A 19,599-nucleotide genomic window follows, 5' to 3' on the forward strand; every position below is an offset into this window, starting at 1 on the left:
GCATGCCAGCAGAGCGCCCAGAAAATTCGTGGATAATATAACTGGGCAATCCCCATTGCGGTGGCCATGCAGACCGTGCCCAGTACGGCGAGTATGACATAGAGATCCAGGTACAGTTTCAGAAGATTGTTTTCATAGCAGCCGACAGACATCCATGAGTCTGCCTGCTTGTTGCCTGCCGACAGGAACCACGGTCCGTACAGCTTTCGCATACTGTACCACAGCCAAACAGCCATGAAGAAATCGTTCAGGGAGAAGGCACAGCCCATTCCGTGAGCGAAAGCAAGCTGCTTCATTGGCAGTGAAGGTCCGGCGGACGGAAAACGAGCTGGGCGATAATTCAGTCAGCACAGCTATGCATAAAACCTATGTATCTAAAGAAAATGCCGGCGTATATTGCTGATTCCGGACATTTTCACAATATTATGGATTCGCGTACCAGACACCACGGATACGGTATTCTTCGCGTTGTTCCCCGTGACAAAAACTTTTCAAAATTCGGATACCGTGGTAATGAATGATTTTACACAAACTTATACAAGAGATGAATAAAATTACCAGATTTTCTCATGGGGAAAAATGCAGAGGACACCCTGTACTTTTGGTGCATGGTACGGAATAACGGAAAAAACGTAAATACCTTTTCGTGGTTTTCACGTACCCGGTTTTCACGCTGACCATGAGATACGTACAGTACTACAGCATACAGGTATATTCGAAAGCCATGGCTGTAATCAAAAGCAGATTGCGGGCCAGAGACAGCCGTGCCAGCTGTCGTATAAGCGGCTTCAGAGTTCAGACGTTTGGCATACGAGTTCTTCTCGAGAACCTTTCTCATAATATCGTCAAAAGCTGAATCAAAGGTCGAAAAATCACCACACGAGCGAGTTCGGATAAGATGCAACTGTTTCTGCACCTTGCGGACCGTGGAATCATCCATGGTGACTGTCGCTACAGGCATGTCTTGAGCTGTACTCTAGTTTCAGAGGAACTCTGTTCTGATAGATACAAATATACAATCGAAAGGAGAATAAAAATACTCACATACGGCAACAGCCACCAGAGCAACAAGAAGGGCTACTCACAATCTAGTTGCAGAATTGTAATGAGTCCAAAACCAAATTACCAAAACCGCCAAAATCTTCATATCGAAATGACATAAAGAACCAAAATTACAAGAAACTAGGCGACACCGTGCCAACGCGGCTTACTACAACAGCCACCAACACCACCAACACCAATCAATAAAACACTGTCGGTGGGAGTGCGGCACATATTCTATTTCCTAGAATACTCGTATAATACCTTTGTATTTACGTACTCGTTGAATTCGGCGCGCATTATGTCGCGTTTGTTCAAGTCGTCAAGCGATAAAGTAAGCTGGCGATTTGTATTGTCCAGGAGAAGGAATTTAACGGGATGACCTTTTACCGCGATTTCGGTCTGATGTAATTTTACCAAGATTTGCTAAACCTTGTAATTCTTGCAAGACTTGTAAGTCGAATGCGCGGTTACCGTTCGCCGAAGTCCGCTAAACCGATCGCAAATTAATTATACAGTCATCCATATACCGATGGATTACTACCGCCAATGAGAAGTGAGGAAACTGCAAGTGAATCGACTCAGGTGCTGTTTGATACGTGAAATTATGAATCCGTTGTAAAGAACAAATTCTCCTCGCATGGAAGTATTGGTTTTATATGCAATGTGCAACTAGCGCAGTCTGCCGATTTTTGAAAAAAACCGCCAACACTTAATGGCGACCATGTTACAGCGATCAACATACTGTATAAATTTATTCTGTGATATGTAAATCGAGCGTTAGATTCCTTACAATGCATGGAAAAACATCCGTAGCGTGCATGTTGTTTGCTCTGCTCGATGGGGCATGCCTACAAGCAGAATCCTCAGTTTCGCGTCCAATTACAGCACTGCGGAACGGAATACCCGGACCGGTCATTTTCTGACTAATTTCAAACGCACAACTGATCTGGGCCGAAATGAGATAAATGTATTTATGTCAACAATTCGGATAAAACTGCTAAAAACTGTACAGTTATCACAGACAAAACGATAAAAAATTATTTTCTTCCTCTCCCGTCGAGGTCCAACGGAGCACGCTGGCCAATGCCCGCCGCGAGCGATTAAAGTCGACGAAAAACTGAGGCGAGCAGAATTTAATGGAGCTTTCCTCTGTGGAAATATACACTTCGACGTATGTTAAAATTGTGCTGTGTCAGTGTTATGCGGTTAATCGAGACTGGCTGGTGGATGCGGAGACGGCGCTGTTGGCGCCGCGTTTGACGAGGGCGGTGGCCATGCGGGCGAAGAAACGCATGCCGGTCGGTCCGCCAGGAATATAGCTGAGGGTGTACCTGCCCGGAAATGCGAAATATTACGCTGCGTATTTAAAATGGTTAACGAGTGTTAATAAGTCCTTCTTACTTATAAAACGTTATAGGTAAAAAGTGTTGTTACTGTAACAAAATTGCTGTGGCAATAAATGCGCAGAAAAGAATAAAGGTGATACCGGAAAAAAACTAACTATTACAAATTAGGAATACCAAAATAATTAATGAATGCAAAATCCGAAGACCAGGCATACATAAAAAGTTTATTTTCAGTGCGATACACATTGCATGAATTTAGAATTATCTGCAGATATTGACTTCCAATAGCGAGATATTATTTTATCGGTAGTCGTCTACGAGAAAAAACATCCTTACCACAGTAAAGCGCAAACTTGCACGACGCCGCACAATACAGTTAAAACAGAGCTCTGCATCTGCAAAAGCAAAATATGTATACTGAAGTATATAAAAAATCGATTTAGCTGCAATTTCTTAGATCACAACAACACAAGTGTTCACCAAAACGTACCGATAAAGCAACATACAGCGTGGCAAAAACCGAGACGACGTAGATCGTCGTAAAGGGCAGCCGGTCGGCATTGAGCATGGATCGTAGATGTTGCTGTGGTCCGCGCAAGACTGCCAAACTACACCAATAATACGGAAAAATGGATGCTAACCGGAAGCGAGAAGGTGGAAAAAGTGCAAAACCAGCACGCACACCTGGCAATAATGAATACGGAGCCAAACGTGAAAAGAATGGCGAACTTCCGGCTTCGTAAAGCTAATACGGGGATGTAGAGACCAGCCTGCAAGAAAACCAGAACGAAAAGAAATCACTAAATAAAACAATGACAGAAAATGCGCAAGCTGACGTGTTGACGACGTACGATTAATAAGCAAGCCACACCGGCAATGAAAAATCCCAGCGCCCCCAAAAATCGCTGCTGGCGGCTCTGCAAAATGATAACACTGGGTAGTTATCCAGAATATGCTGCTACAACTTTTTACATCGGTTTTCTTATAACAAGATAAATACAGTAATTTAAGCAGTTCTACGCTAACAGAACTGATTACATAGAATTTTTCAGCCACACATCAACGCCGCACTGAAGAAATCGTAACTACTGTCCGATAAGCAAGTTTTAATCAGCAAAACCGTTTTAAAGTACGGTATTAACGCGCTATGCGTAGTTTGCGCGTATTACGTACGTGTTATGACGTACGTGTTGTCTGTTCCGTTACGTACGACGTGCTGTTCTTATCTAACGCATTTGGATCGCTAATTGCATCCACGATTCTGGTTTAACTAATCAGTCTGAAGTTTCTAACTTCTACTAAATCTGTGAGCTTGTTTCTAGCTGAAAGGTCGTGTGACTCTAGGTTAGAAGGAAGTTCATATCTCGTTCTGTTCTGTTCTGTTTGTTCGTTCGTTCAGTTTGGTGATTAAACATTTGGGAAGTTCCTGAGTGTTTGGGTTTCGGTAACTTTCGTTAGGCACAGCAATCCGCTCGTACCTAGCGGAAGTAGGCAGTATGTTCACTTACGGAGTCCAGAGCATATTCCCACTCTACCGACTGAGTAGGTTTGGTCATCTAGTGCGGTTGTCGCGGTGCGACTTCCGCATAGCATGTCATGGCGCCCAACGGATTTTAACAACCCCTGGGAATCTGGATCGTCTGGTAAGTGGTATTGGTTTTTGGCGTTTTGTGTGGTTGTGTTGGTTGACCACGTGGATTCTCAGAGAATCCCGTGAGGCAAGGTTCCTAAGTGAGAACCAGGTGCTAGACCGCAGTGTGTACCGCAGTGACCTTAGAGGGTTGCGCGAGGCACGGTTCCTAAGTGCGAGCCAGGTGCTGGACGGGAGTCCGTATACTGTACTCGTACTGGTAAATAGTACTGACTGTACTGCGAAGTGGTGGCGTAAGCCCTGTTATTCGTGTAGCAGACTTACATCCGGGTTCGGTGACCTGGATTACTTGTCTGTTGTTTGTCAAGCAGGTGCAATGGATGGTACAGTGATTGAACCATCAGCATTAACCGCTGGACAGGAGGACGGTGTAGAAGAGCCGTCAACTGGCAAAAGTAAACCGTCCCGTCGAAAAGGGATGATAAATGTTGATGAGTTTGAAGCCATGTTAAAGAAGGCGGATTATTTATCCCCGCCTACTGTGCAGTGGTTTCTACCTGAAGACGAAAAGGTTGGTGATTTCTGTAAGAAGTGGGAAATTGTTCTCCCACGTACTGGAGAATTAAGTCAAGAATGGGTTGAATATGACCTTAATGGTGGTAAAAAACCAGGAGGTTATGATCAGTGGATTCAGGCAGGAAGGAAGATTCCCGCCCGTAGAACGATCCATCTGACCCTGCATGATTACGATCAGCAGTATGGCACTGAACTGCATGAAAAATGGATGCAGTATCTTGCCAACAAAAAGCCTGTTCAGTCAGCAGCATATAGCAGTAAAGCTCGTCCAGGGTCGGATGTGCAGCAAAGCGGTGTGCAAGCTGCCGTCACTGAGGGCAATGCACTGTCAGCTAGTGGTTTGAGTGGTACTGCGAAGGATACCGCGGTAACTCAACATTTGGATTTGACAGAAATGAATAAGGTTTTGGAGCAAATTAATAATGCTCCAGATTATTCAGCTGTTGTTACTGGAGATAATGAAGATAGCGATACGGAACTGGCTGCTATTGATCAGCGTCATAAGGGCGCTGATTTGCATTACAGTCAGAAGCTTGGCAAAGAAAGCGATGAGTCATCAACCGCGGCTGTGGTTGATCAGTTACGTAAAGAGTTGGATGCAGAAAGGGTGCAATATCATGCACTAGCTTTAAAGTATAACGATTTGGTCGAAAAATACGATGATAGTGTTGATCATCGAAAGAAGTTGACGGATGATGTAAAGTTGCTTACTGTTATGCGGACGCGAGACGCAAAGTTGATGCAGGACGCGTTCGAGCATGTTAACAGTGAAAGCGGAAAGTTGCAACTGGAAAAGCAGAAGTTCCAGTTAGAGAAGGCGAAGGCGCAGAAAAGTTTTCAAGAAGGCACAGCTGCCTTGAATAAAAAGTATGCGAGTTTTTTGGCTGAGCAAACAGCATTTAATGTTGCTGTTGATAAGTGGAAAGTTGATCGGAATAATAGACGCCATGCAGTCGATGATGACGTCACTTTTGTTCCGGATGTTGAAACAGGTCGACGCAGCGTAGTAGTACAGGATATGGCTGAACCTGTACGAAAGCTGTACAGTGCTGTTCATAAGCCCGTCTTTGTGGTTAAAGATAACCAGAAGCTGGAAGAATTTCTGGATTTGCGTGAGCGTGCTCATAACATGCAGGAATGCTTGGGTGAGTCGCGTAGTCCCTCACCAACGATTTCTGAAGTTAGCACAATTGCTTTGGCCAAGATGGAAGCCAAGGTTGCTGAACTTGATCGTCGTTTAAAGGAACAGGAGGCCAAGGGCGGTAGTACTGTTTCCGCACCATTTGATATGGATAAGTTTACTGATGCAATGAAAGGCGCATTCAGGACTGACACAATGTATCCTGAGAAGTTTGACGGGAAGACAGATACGAATAAGGTTGAGCAGTTTATCCAGAGTGTGGATAACTGTAAAAACCACAACAGTTGTTTTAGGCGCCATACTGCACCCCCGAAGCCTATCATGGCCGAACCCCCAGATCAGGTGATTAAAGCTTACATGATGAAGAAGTCGATGGGAAAGAATCCCGAAACTAACTGTTTGGGATCGTTCTTGATGCGAAGACCGGAGGTTAATTCTTTCACTGTGCAGGTTAAACATGCACAAGTTGTCGGAAAGGAAGAAACTTTCAGTGGGGGCGGAGCCGCCCAGTTACAGTTCAGCTCGATACGCCGTCCGACGGGGCACTCGCTTCGCAGTGGGGGTGCTCAGGCTCGTGTGGGTTGGCGTCGGAAGCAAAGTGGCAGTGCTTATGTGAAGCGCTTGAAGTATCTGATCGAGAATCCCGAGGCGGAGATGAGTCGAGATGAAAGAGAGAACATGGAAGGATTTCATGTTTATCATGGAATTGTGTACCGTAGCAAGGGCGGTAGGTACGGTAGACACCGAGTAGTCGTACCGGAAGCTAGCCGTCAAGACTTGTTACGAGACTGCTATGAAAGTTTTCATGCTGGTAATTTGCATGTTTACTGGTCAGTCCGTAAGTATGTTTTACGGAGTTATTACTGGCCTGGGATGAATGCTGAATTATGGAGGATGGAAACGGAATGCGAGCATTGTGTTGCTTATGACTGAAGTTCTGACTGCTACGTTGTGAGTCCTCTGTTTTATTGCCAGTGGTGTACTGACAGTGTAACTTGCTTCTACTCATAACCGCAGGATTTATCAGCAAAAAGGGGATGCTGATTGTTGAAATATCAGGAAGTTACAGAAACTGGTTGTGTGGGAAAAATAAGTACTTATCAATCGAGTACTGTGTTATGTGCCGTATCCGCCGGTGTGGTAGTTACGTGTTCGAAGCGCTGTGCTGCGGTGCAGTGTTTGATTTCTGTAAAAATGATTTTAAAAGTCATTTTGATTTTGCAGTTGGAGTAGTAATTACGATTACTGTATGATTTTGATAACTGGATGTTTTATAATCCAGTTAGGATTCGAATCGTTCATCCGGAAATTAATCTTGAATGATACTGGTTATGTTTTGTTAGATCATTGTGAAGAACCATGCTATCGTATCGGTTCTTGTAATCTGGTTGTGATTGACTGTGTCTGATTGTTTGACTGCAAGTGCAAACTTGCAGTGGGGGTAATTGCCAGTTACTAGTGGAAATTAAATATCCACTTTTTGGTGCGCCGAAGATGCTGATAGATGGACGGTATTTATCCGTTCTGATCTGTGTTTTTTGATTTGCTGCGGCCAGTGTTATCAGAATGGTTGACATTTCTGGTGTGCTTGGCCTGTTCGATTCTGGATCCTCGAGCTCTTCGGAGGGAGAGGATAGATGAAAGTCTCACCTGGATACGAAAATTGGATGGATGACGATAACGGACGCGCTTGGAACCAGGAACCTCGGAGGACGTGGACGGAACACCAACTGGACCTGGACCTCCATTCGAGCCCCCGTTACACCCCGGATTTGACACGCGAATGATGAAAAAGATTTCCCAGGATCACGGTACTTTTCCTGGATTTTTGGCGTTTCTTGATTTTGGTTCTGTTTGTTTGTTTGCTTTGATTAACGCGGACGTTAATTCTGTAGCAGTGGGGGTAACGCGCTATGCGTAGTTTGCGCGTATTACGTACGTGTTATGACGTACGTGTTGTCTGTTCCGTTACGTACGACGTGCTGTTCTTATCTAACGCATTTGGATCGCTAATTGCATCCACGATTCTGGTTTAACTAATCAGTCTGAAGTTTCTAACTTCTACTAAATCTGTGAGCTTGTTTCTAGCTGAAAGGTCGTGTGACTCTAGGTTAGAAGGAAGTTCATATCTCGTTCTGTTCTGTTCTGTTTGTTCGTTCGTTCAGTTTGGTGATTAAACATTTGGGAAGTTCCTGAGTGTTTGGGTTTCGGTAACTTTCGTTAGGCACAGCAATCCGCTCGTACCTAGCGGAAGTAGGCAGTAGTACCACTTACGGAGTCCAGAGCATATTCCCACTCTACCGACTGAGTAGGTTTGGTCATCTAGTGCGGTTGTCGCGGTGCGACTTCCGCATAGCATGTCAGTATGGTCTATGGATTGTCTTGCCGGTATGTTAATTTGGGAAAACATGAAACATTAGACGTAACCTTCAGCGATGTGTTTTGAGTGCAAATCTGTTTCATGAATAACGACACACAACTATAATAAACAGAAAAACGAATAAAATAAAAATCTACTGTACATCAAGTCATTACATAGTAAACAGAAAACCACAATAAAAAGAATTTAAAAATCATTCAGCGCAAATCAGCGCTTCGACGTTGTTCGCATGCTTGACACTTCGACATTATGGATTCGCGCACCGGAACCACAAATTTCCGTTTAATCTGCATCATTACACAGTAGAAAACGTGATAACCTTTATTAATCTCGTTATATAAAAACCGTAATTATCAGGTAATCAATTTCCGAAAAGTTCGTTATGTGAACAACGCGGAGACTACCGTGTCTCTGGCGGTCGGCACGCGAATCCATATTGTGAAAGTTCCCGGCATGCGAAAAACCTCAAAATACTAAATACGATGCTCTTAAAGCATCTCAACTCGATTGATTACTAAGCGCTTCGCTGTACAGGTTGGAAAAGGATGCAAGGTCACGAATCAGCTGTGATTACGGTTACCAGAAGCGAGAGAAACCCCATTTCACTGTGCGGCCAGATCGCAGGCCTAATTTATTAGACGTCATCCCGTACGCACGGAAGCAGACCCAAATTAAAATCAAGTTTAGAAATAGAATGGACAGCTTCCGATAAATGTGTCCAGTCATACTACGCGCATGGTGAGCTGGTCAGAACAGGGAGTCACACATGCTGAACCGCTTAGACAACATTCATCCGCTGTAGTATAGTACAACGGGAAGTCTTTAGTCGTTAATACAGAAGACCTCTTTCCGGCGCAGCAGAACAAAGATTACGTGCCCGACCCACACGGTCGAACACCGGACGAGGTCCCCGATCACGTAGCACCCATTCTCGTATAACCATTCTACCGCATCCGACAGCCCAACCTCCAAGTCCTGCAGCTCGGCCCAGTAAAGTCCTCGCAACGGCAGCACCGAGAGGCGACACTTCCACGCGGTAATCAAGCCGCACATGGCTAAACCGACCGACGGGAAAGTCGCCAGGAGTATTTCGTGTTGCGTCACATCCACGGTATAACTATGCCACAGTGTAGAGATGACATGCCGCCCGCGAGCCAAGAAATAGCGCGGATAAAAGAACTGGACCGTTCCCATAACGACCGCCATACCGGTAATGGCCAGGATGGTGCAGATGACATAGAGATCCAGATGCAGTTTCAGGAGGTTGCTTTCATAGCAGCCGACAGACATCCACGTGCCTTCCTGCAGTCTCTCTGCCGACAGGAACCACTGCCCACGCATCTTGCGCATACTGTTCCACAACGTTAACGCCATGCTCAAATCGGCAAGAGAGAATGCATAGCCACATCCAAGAGCGATGGGAAGGTGCTCCAGGAGAAATGGACGTCCGGCTGACTGAAAACGAGCCCTACGCTGATCAAGCCAGCACACTTTCACTACACCACATAAGTACTTCGACCTTTTCCGTACTCCAGACATTTTCGCAGTATGAATTCGCGCACCGGACACACTTGCACAGCCTTCTCGGTGACCCGCCATTTCGTGGACGGAAGTCCGTCGACGTCAACTTCCGTCGACCGTCACTTCGTCGAACAGACACAATGTCTACCCGTCACGACGTCGAACCAACATTTTCTGGTTTTCTTAGGTTTCTTTAGATTTTTAGGTTTCCAAGTTTTCTTAGGTTTTTTGGCTGTCGCCCTCGTGACGGTCGACGAAGTGCGGTCGACGACTTACTAGTCCACGAAATGTCGGTGAGCCTTTGTAAACGAGATTTAGCAGAAATTATCAAGTGTTTTAATGTGTAACAATTAACGCGTATCTCCGGTACACAAATCTGATTTGAGAGAGGGCCCGGAATGGGAAAACGTCCAAGCGCTCACCTTATCGTGGTTTTTACGTTCCTGGTTTTCCCGCTGGACACCGTAAGGGAATCGTATGCGCATACATTCGACGGCCAAAGCGGTAACTAAAAGCACACTGCGGGCGAGGGAGAGTAGTACCAGCTGTCGAATAAGGGGCCTGAGACGCTTGGCATAGGAGTTCTTCTCCACAACCTTTCTCATTACATCGTCAAAGGCCGGATCAAACGTCGACAAATCACCAGACGAACGAGAACGGATAAAATGCAACGGATGCGGCGCATTGCGGACGGCGGAGTCATCCATGCTCACTAGATCGCTACAGGCGTATGGTTCGAGATCTACTCTAATTTTCAAGAAACTTTGGAACAACCGCAACGAGAATCAAAATATTGTGACGGGCAATAACCAGCAGAACACGGCCAAATTACAATAGTTGCAGTTCATTCAAACTTTAAAAAACATGGTGAAATTTAAAATTAAATGTTAGAAATTCAAAAGGACATAATTCAAATACCGTAAAGAAATTCTGTATCATTAATCTGCGGCTTTATACTGCAATCGAAACCAGCAAATCAATAAAACTGGCGGAGCGAGTACGGCACATATCCTCTTTTCTGGGAATACAGATACTGTACAAATAACAGTTGTGTAGAAACACTCGTTGAGCTTCGGCGCACATTTCTCCGCCAAATCTGACGATTTGCATCGTCTAAGAAAACGAATTTTGACGGGAAGGCATTTAATATGATTTCCATTCGGACGTAATCACAAGCGCGGTTAGCATTCTCCAACTGTCCACATATAAAAATACTCATGTGGCATTAATACTCCGCTCGTTCTGGTGACCGGAGATGCTTCGCGAAAGAAGCGGACACGGGACGAGCAGGTACATACTCGGTACTGTGCATCAAATACGAGCGGGTGAAACCACATAACATCAAAATTTCTTACACAAAATGTGACAAAAAATTAATATTAATATTTACGTACCTTTTACTATTTACTTACTTACTTCATCAGCTGATAAATTTACCGAATTTATAGATTTATTTAATTTATTACTTATTTACTGAATTACAATTTTGTTTAATTTAATTTAAATTTTGTTTACTAGTAATTTTTGTACGTTCAGTTAAATGTTTGTTTAAGTTTGTTCGTTTAACCGTCGTAGCATCGATTATACTCTTACTGTCTTACCGAGATAAAGCAATACAACTTAGTACATCATGTAACCATCTGAATTGTGATTTATGAATAAAAGCAAAATAGTTACGAATACCTATACGATCACCAAACAAACCTAAGAAATTCAATAAGAAATCCTTAAAATTTCTTAATCAAGCCCAAGGCATGGGAAATGCCGAAACGGTTAACAATATAATCGTATAAAAGTAGAAAGTAGTTGGTTTTAATAACGCTTTCGCCAAAATCTCCACACTCTACGTAAACAAGCGATACTGAAATGAAATTATTGTAAATTATAAAATTAATACCAATTTCTATCGAATTACAGTTATAACGAGGTATTCCCTATTACATAGAGGCACACTGGCACAGGCAAAACAATGTTCTACGATTTACATGCCATGACAATTTTGTTAATTACGAGAAATTATTACACACCATACAAATATAATATTTCAGAAGAAAACTCAAAACTGGTTTCAAAAGAAATTTTTTCAATTTGTTTGTTGGAGATTCCGTGCTTACCAGCGCAGGCATCCAGGGATCGTTCTGCGCGGCCTCCTGCACCGCCTCCACGCTCTCATCGTTGCGCCAGGGTGCCTTCCAGCGGGACAGTCCGCCCTGCTTCCACCACGCACTGCTCGTCTGCACCCAGGGTAGTCCGGAGAAGAAGGCCTGCGCGCGCTGTCCGTGTGCAGACGCTCCGAAAAGGGTACCTTGCTCTTGCTGCTGGCGCACGTACTCCTCCAGATTAACACTGGCACTCATGGCTGACTCACTGTCCACTCAATAAGAAAAATTCCCCGTTCCACATTTACCCGAAAAATCGTCAAAACGCGGACAATGCGGAGAGAATCAAGCTGTGATGATGCAAATCGACACTATCCAACGTTAAACAGGTTAAACTTCGCTAAAACTGTAAAACAACTGATCACGAAGGAAATGATAGGGCGCATCTGGTTCCACTGCGCTACCGGAGCCGCTTCCCAATCTGATCTGGAAAACTGAGAAAAAAAACATAAATCGCGAAAATCGCCGAAATAATGGCGTACGGGGAGAAATTGTACAAAGACAAAATCGAAAACTCCACAAAACGTAGAAGCTTTGATATCCCATTGACTAAAGCATGTGGGCATGTTAGTGCTTTGTCGTCATGCCAAACTCCCGCGCGACGCAAGTTACCTTATGTGCTATTAGCCAAAACGCAGACACATCAGCTCGTCATTCTACTGGCTCTACTCTAATTCAATTTCAAACTTCGTCTTTCTCTGTTTTTATTTTGGATAGGAATACTGGAATAGCAGCAGGATTTTGGATAGCAGAAGAATGAAGATCAATAAGAAATTGTTGATGTTGAAATGATCGTGTGATCTTTTTCTCGAAACACAGAAAACTCCTGTTTTGATTCTGATGCGCAAATTCGGGGTACGGTAGTACCGTTATCGCTGCCCGCTTGATCATCAGCGAACAGTTTCGCGGAATTCGCGCCAACATGTGGCAGCCTCATCCCAACCGGTCTTCCCACTCCCGCTCCCATCCCGACCCCTCCCACCACCGTCCTGCCGTCACGTCACCCCCTCGCAAGCGCTGCAAACGCGGCAGCCCCGAGGACGGCGAGATTGACGCAGCGGACCACAGCGACAGCGACCTCAGCGCCATCTCCTCGTCCTCCGAGACCAAACGTTCTCCCGCCGCTCCGCCGACATCCACAGGTGGTCCTAGACGCACGCTGCTCGGAGACCCTCCGACGGGGTTGCAGGGTGTGGGGGAAGCGGAGGGCGCCGAGACCATGGGGAACCTCGGGGATCTCTCCATGTCCCCGGGACGGTTGACGGAGGCGCTGGCCGTGCTGGTGGATCCCTATGCCGACCAGCCGATGGGGAATAACGGCGAGGGGATGGAGTTCCCGTCGTTCCTGGGAGGTGACCAGGCGCCGGGGGATTTGTCGTTTGGCGCGATGAATTTCGCTGATGATTTGTTTGATATGGCCAGTCAGGTGCGTGATGACGGTGGCGTGGTCTCTTTATATCAGTTGAATTTGTTTTAAATTAAGTAAAACAAATTAAATGTTATATGTACTCGTATAATGCAGCACATTCGTAGTTTATATTCAAAATGCAAATTTAAAAATTTTGAGGATTGTTTTGTGGATTAAATGTGATAAATTAATGATTACTGCAATTAAATTATTAAATAATTTAAGTGGTGAAGTTTTCTATCCGGATGTTCGTAACTTTCGAAAATCAGTAAAATGAAGAAAGATTATTTTGTGGGCCCGATGATGTAAGTTTTTGAAGATGAATTCTAAAATAAAATAAACATAAAATATGGAAACAATCACAGATATGTGAGGTACTACTGCTCGTTTTTTCTTTGATTCTTTTGAAAAAATTTTGTTTCTAAGATTTTCGCTTGAACTTACAATAATTTTGGATTTATCAAAAATTTGTCGAAACTCGAAAGAGATGTTCAGGAGGAATTCAGTTGGATTTTTTATTCAACTGGAACACACTTCAGTATAGACCAGCAAGATTTTAATGCGCCACATATACAGTATGTCGTACTTTCGCAGTGCCATGGCTTTTGATTGCGTGCTTTGCGTTGTATGTCTCTACGCGCTGCTACGCGAGCACATCGTACAACTTGATCTGAATATTTATTCGTGAAATAACGGTATTGGTTTTAATATTTTTAGTATTCTGGTTTTATGATGTTTCGGTAGGTAAATTTATGATGTTTTTTGAAGTTAGTTGTACATGTGTATGTTATGTCGGCAGGAATCTCTGCTCAACTTCCACTTCCCCGTCCACCCCGACCCCTACCCCGCCTCCCAACCCGCGGAAATCACCCCCTACGACCTCTACGGCTCGCCCCTCTCCTCCGCGGCCCCCTCCCCGGCCACCACCCCGCCGCACCGCATCTTCGCCGCCACCGACCCCGACCTGGACGAGTACCCCTCGGCCTCGGAGTCGGCCTCCTCCGGCGACGAGATGGACGCCTCCCAGGTGGACGCCCTCCTCGACGAGCTGGACCCGGATACGGTGCCCGGTGGGGAGCGCACGCCGCTGGTCAAGACGAAGAACAAGTTCATTATGATTGAGAAGCGGAACCATTTGTTCGAGTTCCTGCCCCAACGGCTGGCTGCAGGTGCTGCACGAGAGCGGCATGCCGGTGTACTGTCATCGCGAGAGTCGGATCTGTACCTTGAGCCGGCCGTACGGGCTGGGGAAGGCGTCGTTGCGGACGCATAAGATCCCGCTGAGCGCCGTGCCCTGTATGGAGTATAAACGGTGTAAGGAGCAAGAAGCCGGTGGTGGTGACGGAGGGAGGTTTGAAGAGGCAGTGAAGCAGGTAGGCTGTAAAAGGTGTCTTGCGATTATTTTAGTTTTTTGAATATTTATTCAAATGCTGTATTATTTTTCTTTATTATATTATTTTATTTTTGAATTAATTCATTCAAATATTGAATAATTACTGTTGTTAATGTTATTTTTTAAATTAATAACGGCACAGTGTCGTTAATTTTTGTATCGGAAATTCTCGCACAATGAAAGTAGCAGTTTTATCGGAAATATTCTTATTTGGCAGTAGCCACCAAATTGTTTGAAAATTTGTTTTCTTTTTTTCCAGTTTGTTGAATAAAATAATTAATGGACGGTCCAAACTGGGCCATTATTTTGTCGTAGTTTCGTAGTGTACGGGCACAGGTCGCAGTGCGACGTGATGTGTGTGTTGCGCTGCCGTTGTTTGAAGATACTTGCCTTTTAATAGTCGCTGTCATGCATGGTTTCAGTTTTTAAATCCTAGTTTTTTATATTGGATGTATTTGTTTATTTTTCTTGTGATTATTTATTTTTAAAGGAAGTTCTGAAAAAGCCCCTGATCAGCTCTAGGACGTCTTGTCTGCTCTGGAAATATTTACTACAATTTTATGATTTGTAATTAGGAGCCGGTATCGGGCAGTGACGCATCGCAGCCGACACCGTCCACATCTGAGCCCGTAACCGCCCGCGTTATGACCGCCGACGAGCACTACCAGACGACGCTCATCTCCCCGGATGAATTCCGCACATACTGCCAGTCGCTCTTCGAATTCCGCATGAAGACCATCCGCCGCTATAAAAACTGGAAGATTGGGCGGGCGCGCCAGCGTCTGGCCAAGAAGCTCAAAGCCTCCAACAGCGAGACGACCGGCGAGCCGGACAAACCGGACACGGAGGTGCGGCGTTCGCTTCTAATCCAGTTCAATATTTTTGTAGGATTTTTCTTCAATTTGTTAATCAATACATGAGGATGCAATAATTATTGGAATTTTTCTAATATTTATTTCGAAAATAATTTTGGTTTTTTTTGTTATTCATAAAGATTTTTTGTGTTGTTTTACCCTCAATTTATTAATTAATTACAAATAATCAAAGATTTTACTTTTAGCGGTCCAAAATTTAAAGAAAAATCTGGAAAAATACGTAAAAATGTGGTAGTTATTTTTATTTAGTTGATATTTTAATTTTGGTGTTATTTCGTAGATCGTTTTTTGATTGTTTTTCATAAAAATTTTTCCATATTTTATTTCTAATTTATTTGATGAACCAGTTTTACTTTAGTTCCTTCGAAATGTACAACGAAAAAAGCCTGGAAAAACACGTTAAAATGCGGTAGTTATTTTTTAAATTTAATGCTTAATTTAAATATTGTTACTAGTTTGTCGAAATATTAGGTGACGACCATGTTGAAAAAGACCAGAGTGGTGACGATCACGCGGCCGGGACCGGATGAGAACGTGCCCATCACCTTCACCTTGAACCCGACGAACAAGACGGTGGTCAGCATCCTGCACGAGTTCGTGCAGCACATGAAGAAGACGCAGCCGCTGTACGAATTCCTGGAAATGCCGGATTCCAATGCGCCTTACCAGGCCGTGGTGTCCATCGACGGGAAGGAGGAGGGCCGCGGACTGGGCGCCAGTAAGAAGCAGGCCAAGATGGCCGCGGCCAAGGAGGCCCTGCTCAGTATGGCGCCGGAGATGCGGGCCATCGTCGGAGGTGGGTCGTGTTTTTGAAAGGACAGACAGTTAATAAAAAATTATACAATATTTCGAGGAATTTTTTTTACGAGTAATATGAAGCACGGAGCCGTGTATTAACACTGGCAGACGGTACAAAACCATAAGCCGATTGTCAGCGTAGTGTAGAACATTGGCGAATCTGTACGGGATGGTGCGGTCCATATTAAAATAAAGTAATAAAAATGTTGAACATTAATAAAATGTATTTCCGGAATTAATTACTTCTGCGGAAATTGTGTATTGTATTTGCCATTGTCCTACATCGCGTTACCATGTTCGTGTATATCATTCTTGGTGGGTATTGCAGAAAATCTTCCCAAATTTTGTTTGCGAATGCTCCGTGATAGTTGTTGTTTTGCAGTTATTAAAAAAATTAGCACCAATAAAAAATAAAAAATACCTGTATAAAAAATGATAAAACTTTCAATTAATTATTATTATTATTAAACGCGTTGTAGTCGGACGGAGTCGTTCGAATTAGCAATATTTATTATTATTTTTACAAAAATCTAAAAAATATAAAACATGAATATCATTCTATTATTCTAAAAAGTATAAGATATGAAAATAGAAAATTCAAGAATTATTCTCCTAACATTTTTCCTGATAATTATGTGATATTTCCTTGTAGTTACGGACGGGGAGGAAGAAGAGGACATCTTCCACGACATCGCCATCGACGACCCGCGCATCTGGGAGATTTCCTTCAAAGCCGGCATCCCGGCGCCGTACGAGATCCTCACCCGCGCCCTGCGCCGCACCCACCGCTCCGAGCCCATCCGTATCGAATCCAAACGCCTCGGGCATCTGAAGAACGAGTACACCATGACCTGCGGCGATCTGACCATCGCCGTCATCAGCCAGAAACGCGACGCGGCACGGCATCTGTGCGCGCAGAAATTACTAAAGAAAATCCACCCGGAGCTGCAGTACTACGGACAGGTGCTGAAGATGTACGGGACGGCGCAGCAGCGCCATCTGCAGAAGAAGAAGGAGGTGCAGCGCACCATCACGGATCTGCAGACCAAAGCGAAGTTGGGGCAACCGAATTGGGAGTTATTGGAGAAATTAAAGACGGAGATGGCCAAGGTCGTCGCGGTGCCGTTGCGTAGCGGAGAAAAAGCCGGATTCGCTATGATTGAAAAACATACAAGGATTTGTTTTCTGCAGGAAAAACGTGGAGTTTACTTCCCTCCGTGAAAATGTCCATTCAGGAAAAATTTATAATTTTACTTTTGATAAGAGAAATTTGTTTTTGTTATTTTACATGTGGTGGGAAAAAATGCCTCGTAGGAAAGGAATCCAGAAATTAATCGCTTTTAATTTGTTACCTGTTATTTTTTTAGTGTTTGTTGTTGAAGGTGGGTGATGATTCGCGTCTTTTCAGAATATTCATTTAAGTTTTTTTCGGGGTTCTGTTTGGTGAAAGAAACCGGCGGTTGTGTGAAATGTGAATGCATGTTGGTTGTTTTTGTTCTGTTAATCAAAAATTAACTTAAGAGATAAATTCCGAAAATACGCCTCGTGCGCACGGTTTAAAATGGCGTTTTTGACGGTTCTGCTGCGTTTTGTATTGCATTTGTGAAAACCCTCCCAGCAACGGATAGTTAACATCGACATCAGTTGCAAGTTATTTCCGACCTATGGCATGTACTGAACGACCTACGGGTCGATCAGTATCTGTGCATCCGTATGAAGTTAACCTTTGGCATGAGCTGACTTTTTGTCAGATGCATGAGACCTGATTGACCTTTGCTACTCGTTTGTACGATCGCGATGCGGTGTGCTGACCAGACTCGTACGTGGCCAAGGGTTTACCTGCACCGGAAAACTTGTTACAGAGTCTACAGAAAGTAGTCGGTACATACGGTACAACTAGTTTATAATAAATTATTATCAGCTTCCGGCATTCTAACAACAAGAACATAAGTACCGATGCCTGACACTTTACTTGTAAATTTTAACGGCATATGCGGAATTCCGAGTCTTTTGTGGTTTTTACTGCTTATGGAAGGGCAGCCATTTCTTCTGGCGACGCGGTATGTGGCACACGTGGGTTTGAGCGTCTGGCTGACCCTTTGCGGACAGCGCTCCTCCTCCGGCTCTTCAGTATCGAGGACGGTGAGGTACGGCCCGCAACCGCTTGATACACGGCTGTCTAGCCCTTCCGGTGCGCCTTGTGCAGCAGCTGGTCGTCGCGCTGAATGCTGGCATTGCACCGGTCTCCTTGAGCGCGTTCTCTATGCGTGCCGCTTCAGCACAGAAGCGCCTGATGGTTTTGCGCCACATTTTGCACTGCTGCGCATGCAGCAGCTGCCATAGCTGCGTCCGTAACGGTCTGTATTTGGGAAGGATGCGGCTAAGCAGGTTCAGGACCACATATTTGACTATAAATTCAGCGGAGTGATCCGCTGGCTCCTTAGTCGGATACGTGGACGCACCCAAAACAGTGAACAGCGAAGCCACCACTTCCAGTGCTGATTCGATCTGGCCCTTCCACAAGACCTCCTGATTGTATGGTCCTTGGCCATGCGATCGGAGGGCCATGCAGGACAACGCAATCAGGATGTCTCCTTGAGTCGAAGAACGAATGACAACCGGCGTTGGTTTTTTGGTATCTCTATTTAACGGCAAAACTCTACGTTATCGAGGGACAAGTCTATAGTGGAGATTCTCCATAATTCAGATGAGAGTATATATTCATTATCTGTATTTATATAGCACTGTATAAGGAACGAATACTTCGATCTCGTGTAACGATTTTTTATATTGTTATATCATGGATTCTGTAGCCAGGAATGGCTTTCGATTTACGAGGATTATAAAGATAAATATTTACTGGAATATAACTATAAACGGTTATGCACAATATGTACAAAGTACAATACATTGAAATCCGAGCCACGGCTTTTTTTAAACAGCCTCTGGGCCTGGTATTTGTTAGAGGAACTGCAGCAGCAGTTTTGGGAACACTGAATACGTGGGAAAAATTTGTCGTACAGCAAGGATTACGGTTGTTTTTTTTTAACGTTGAAATTTCTATCATTTTATTTAGTGTGTACCAGCGCTGGCTTTTTATTCTGTGAAGTGGCCATTGCCGAATAAAGATAATAAAGTATACATGGAGATAAAAGTCTACGAGCATAGATAATCATTCCGTCTGTTCCGTGCAGCCCGATATGGATCTCTAGATTAACCGGTACCATGATCGAACATGCACCGTAAGGTGCATTGGGCATTTTCGATGTAATGAAAAAACCTTTGTATTTTAAGCGTTTGTGGAAATTACCTTGTATGTACAAGTTCGTTCTGCTGGAGCCTTCTCACAATATCAGCCTAATTTTTG

The 19,599-nt window shown here is 44.2% G+C and overlaps 2 protein-coding genes across 3 annotated transcripts; one reads left to right on the forward strand and one right to left on the reverse strand.

Annotated features, from left to right (window-relative positions):
• Nucleotides 1-1,808: 1,808 nt before the first annotated feature.
• Nucleotides 1,809-12,277, reverse strand: LOC129590823 (uncharacterized). Of its 2 annotated transcripts, XM_055486233.1 has the most exons (6): nucleotides 11,714-12,277; nucleotides 3,242-3,307; nucleotides 3,075-3,160; nucleotides 2,881-2,998; nucleotides 2,727-2,785; nucleotides 1,809-2,375 (listed from the first exon to the last, which is right to left on the reverse strand). In XM_055486233.1, exons 1-6 carry the CDS (start codon nucleotides 11,954-11,956, stop codon nucleotides 2,243-2,245), a joined length of 705 nt encoding a protein of 234 aa, XP_055342208.1. In that variant the 5' UTR covers nucleotides 11,957-12,277; the 3' UTR covers nucleotides 1,809-2,242. The 2 variants fall into 2 exon arrangements, with proteins under 2 accessions (XP_055342208.1, XP_055342207.1); XM_055486232.1 differs by lacking the exons at nucleotides 1,809-2,375; nucleotides 2,727-2,785; nucleotides 2,881-2,998; nucleotides 3,075-3,160; nucleotides 3,242-3,307 and adding exons at nucleotides 7,537-9,533; nucleotides 10,022-10,903 and having other exon boundaries at nucleotides 11,714-11,848.
• Nucleotides 12,278-12,432: 155 nt separating this feature from the next.
• Nucleotides 12,433-17,685, forward strand: LOC129590794 (microprocessor complex subunit DGCR8-like). Its single transcript, XM_055486171.1, is given in 6 exon segments — nucleotides 12,433-13,184; nucleotides 13,966-14,322; nucleotides 14,324-14,539; nucleotides 15,135-15,407; nucleotides 15,906-16,230; nucleotides 16,885-17,685. Coding segments are annotated over 6 exon segments (2,244 nt in total). The 5' UTR covers nucleotides 12,433-12,680; the 3' UTR covers nucleotides 17,454-17,685.
• The last annotated feature ends 1,914 nt before the right edge of the window (nucleotides 17,686-19,599 follow it).

This window comes from Paramacrobiotus metropolitanus, unplaced genomic scaffold (assembly GCF_019649055.1).
Source record: "Paramacrobiotus metropolitanus isolate TYO unplaced genomic scaffold, Prichtersi_v1.0 Parri_scaffold0000042, whole genome shotgun sequence".
Classification (NCBI taxonomy): Eukaryota; Metazoa; Tardigrada; class Eutardigrada; order Parachela; family Macrobiotidae; genus Paramacrobiotus; species Paramacrobiotus metropolitanus.

Coding starts and splice junctions, on each gene's coding strand:
- LOC129590823 (XM_055486232.1), bottom strand. CDS start 10,306: ATGGATGACTCCGCCGTCCGCAATGCGCCGCATCCGTTGCATTTTATC. Junction 9,534..10,021: donor AACGTAAAAACCACGATAAG/GTGAGCGCTTGG, acceptor GCTCGTTTTCAG/TCAGCCGGACGTCCATTTCT.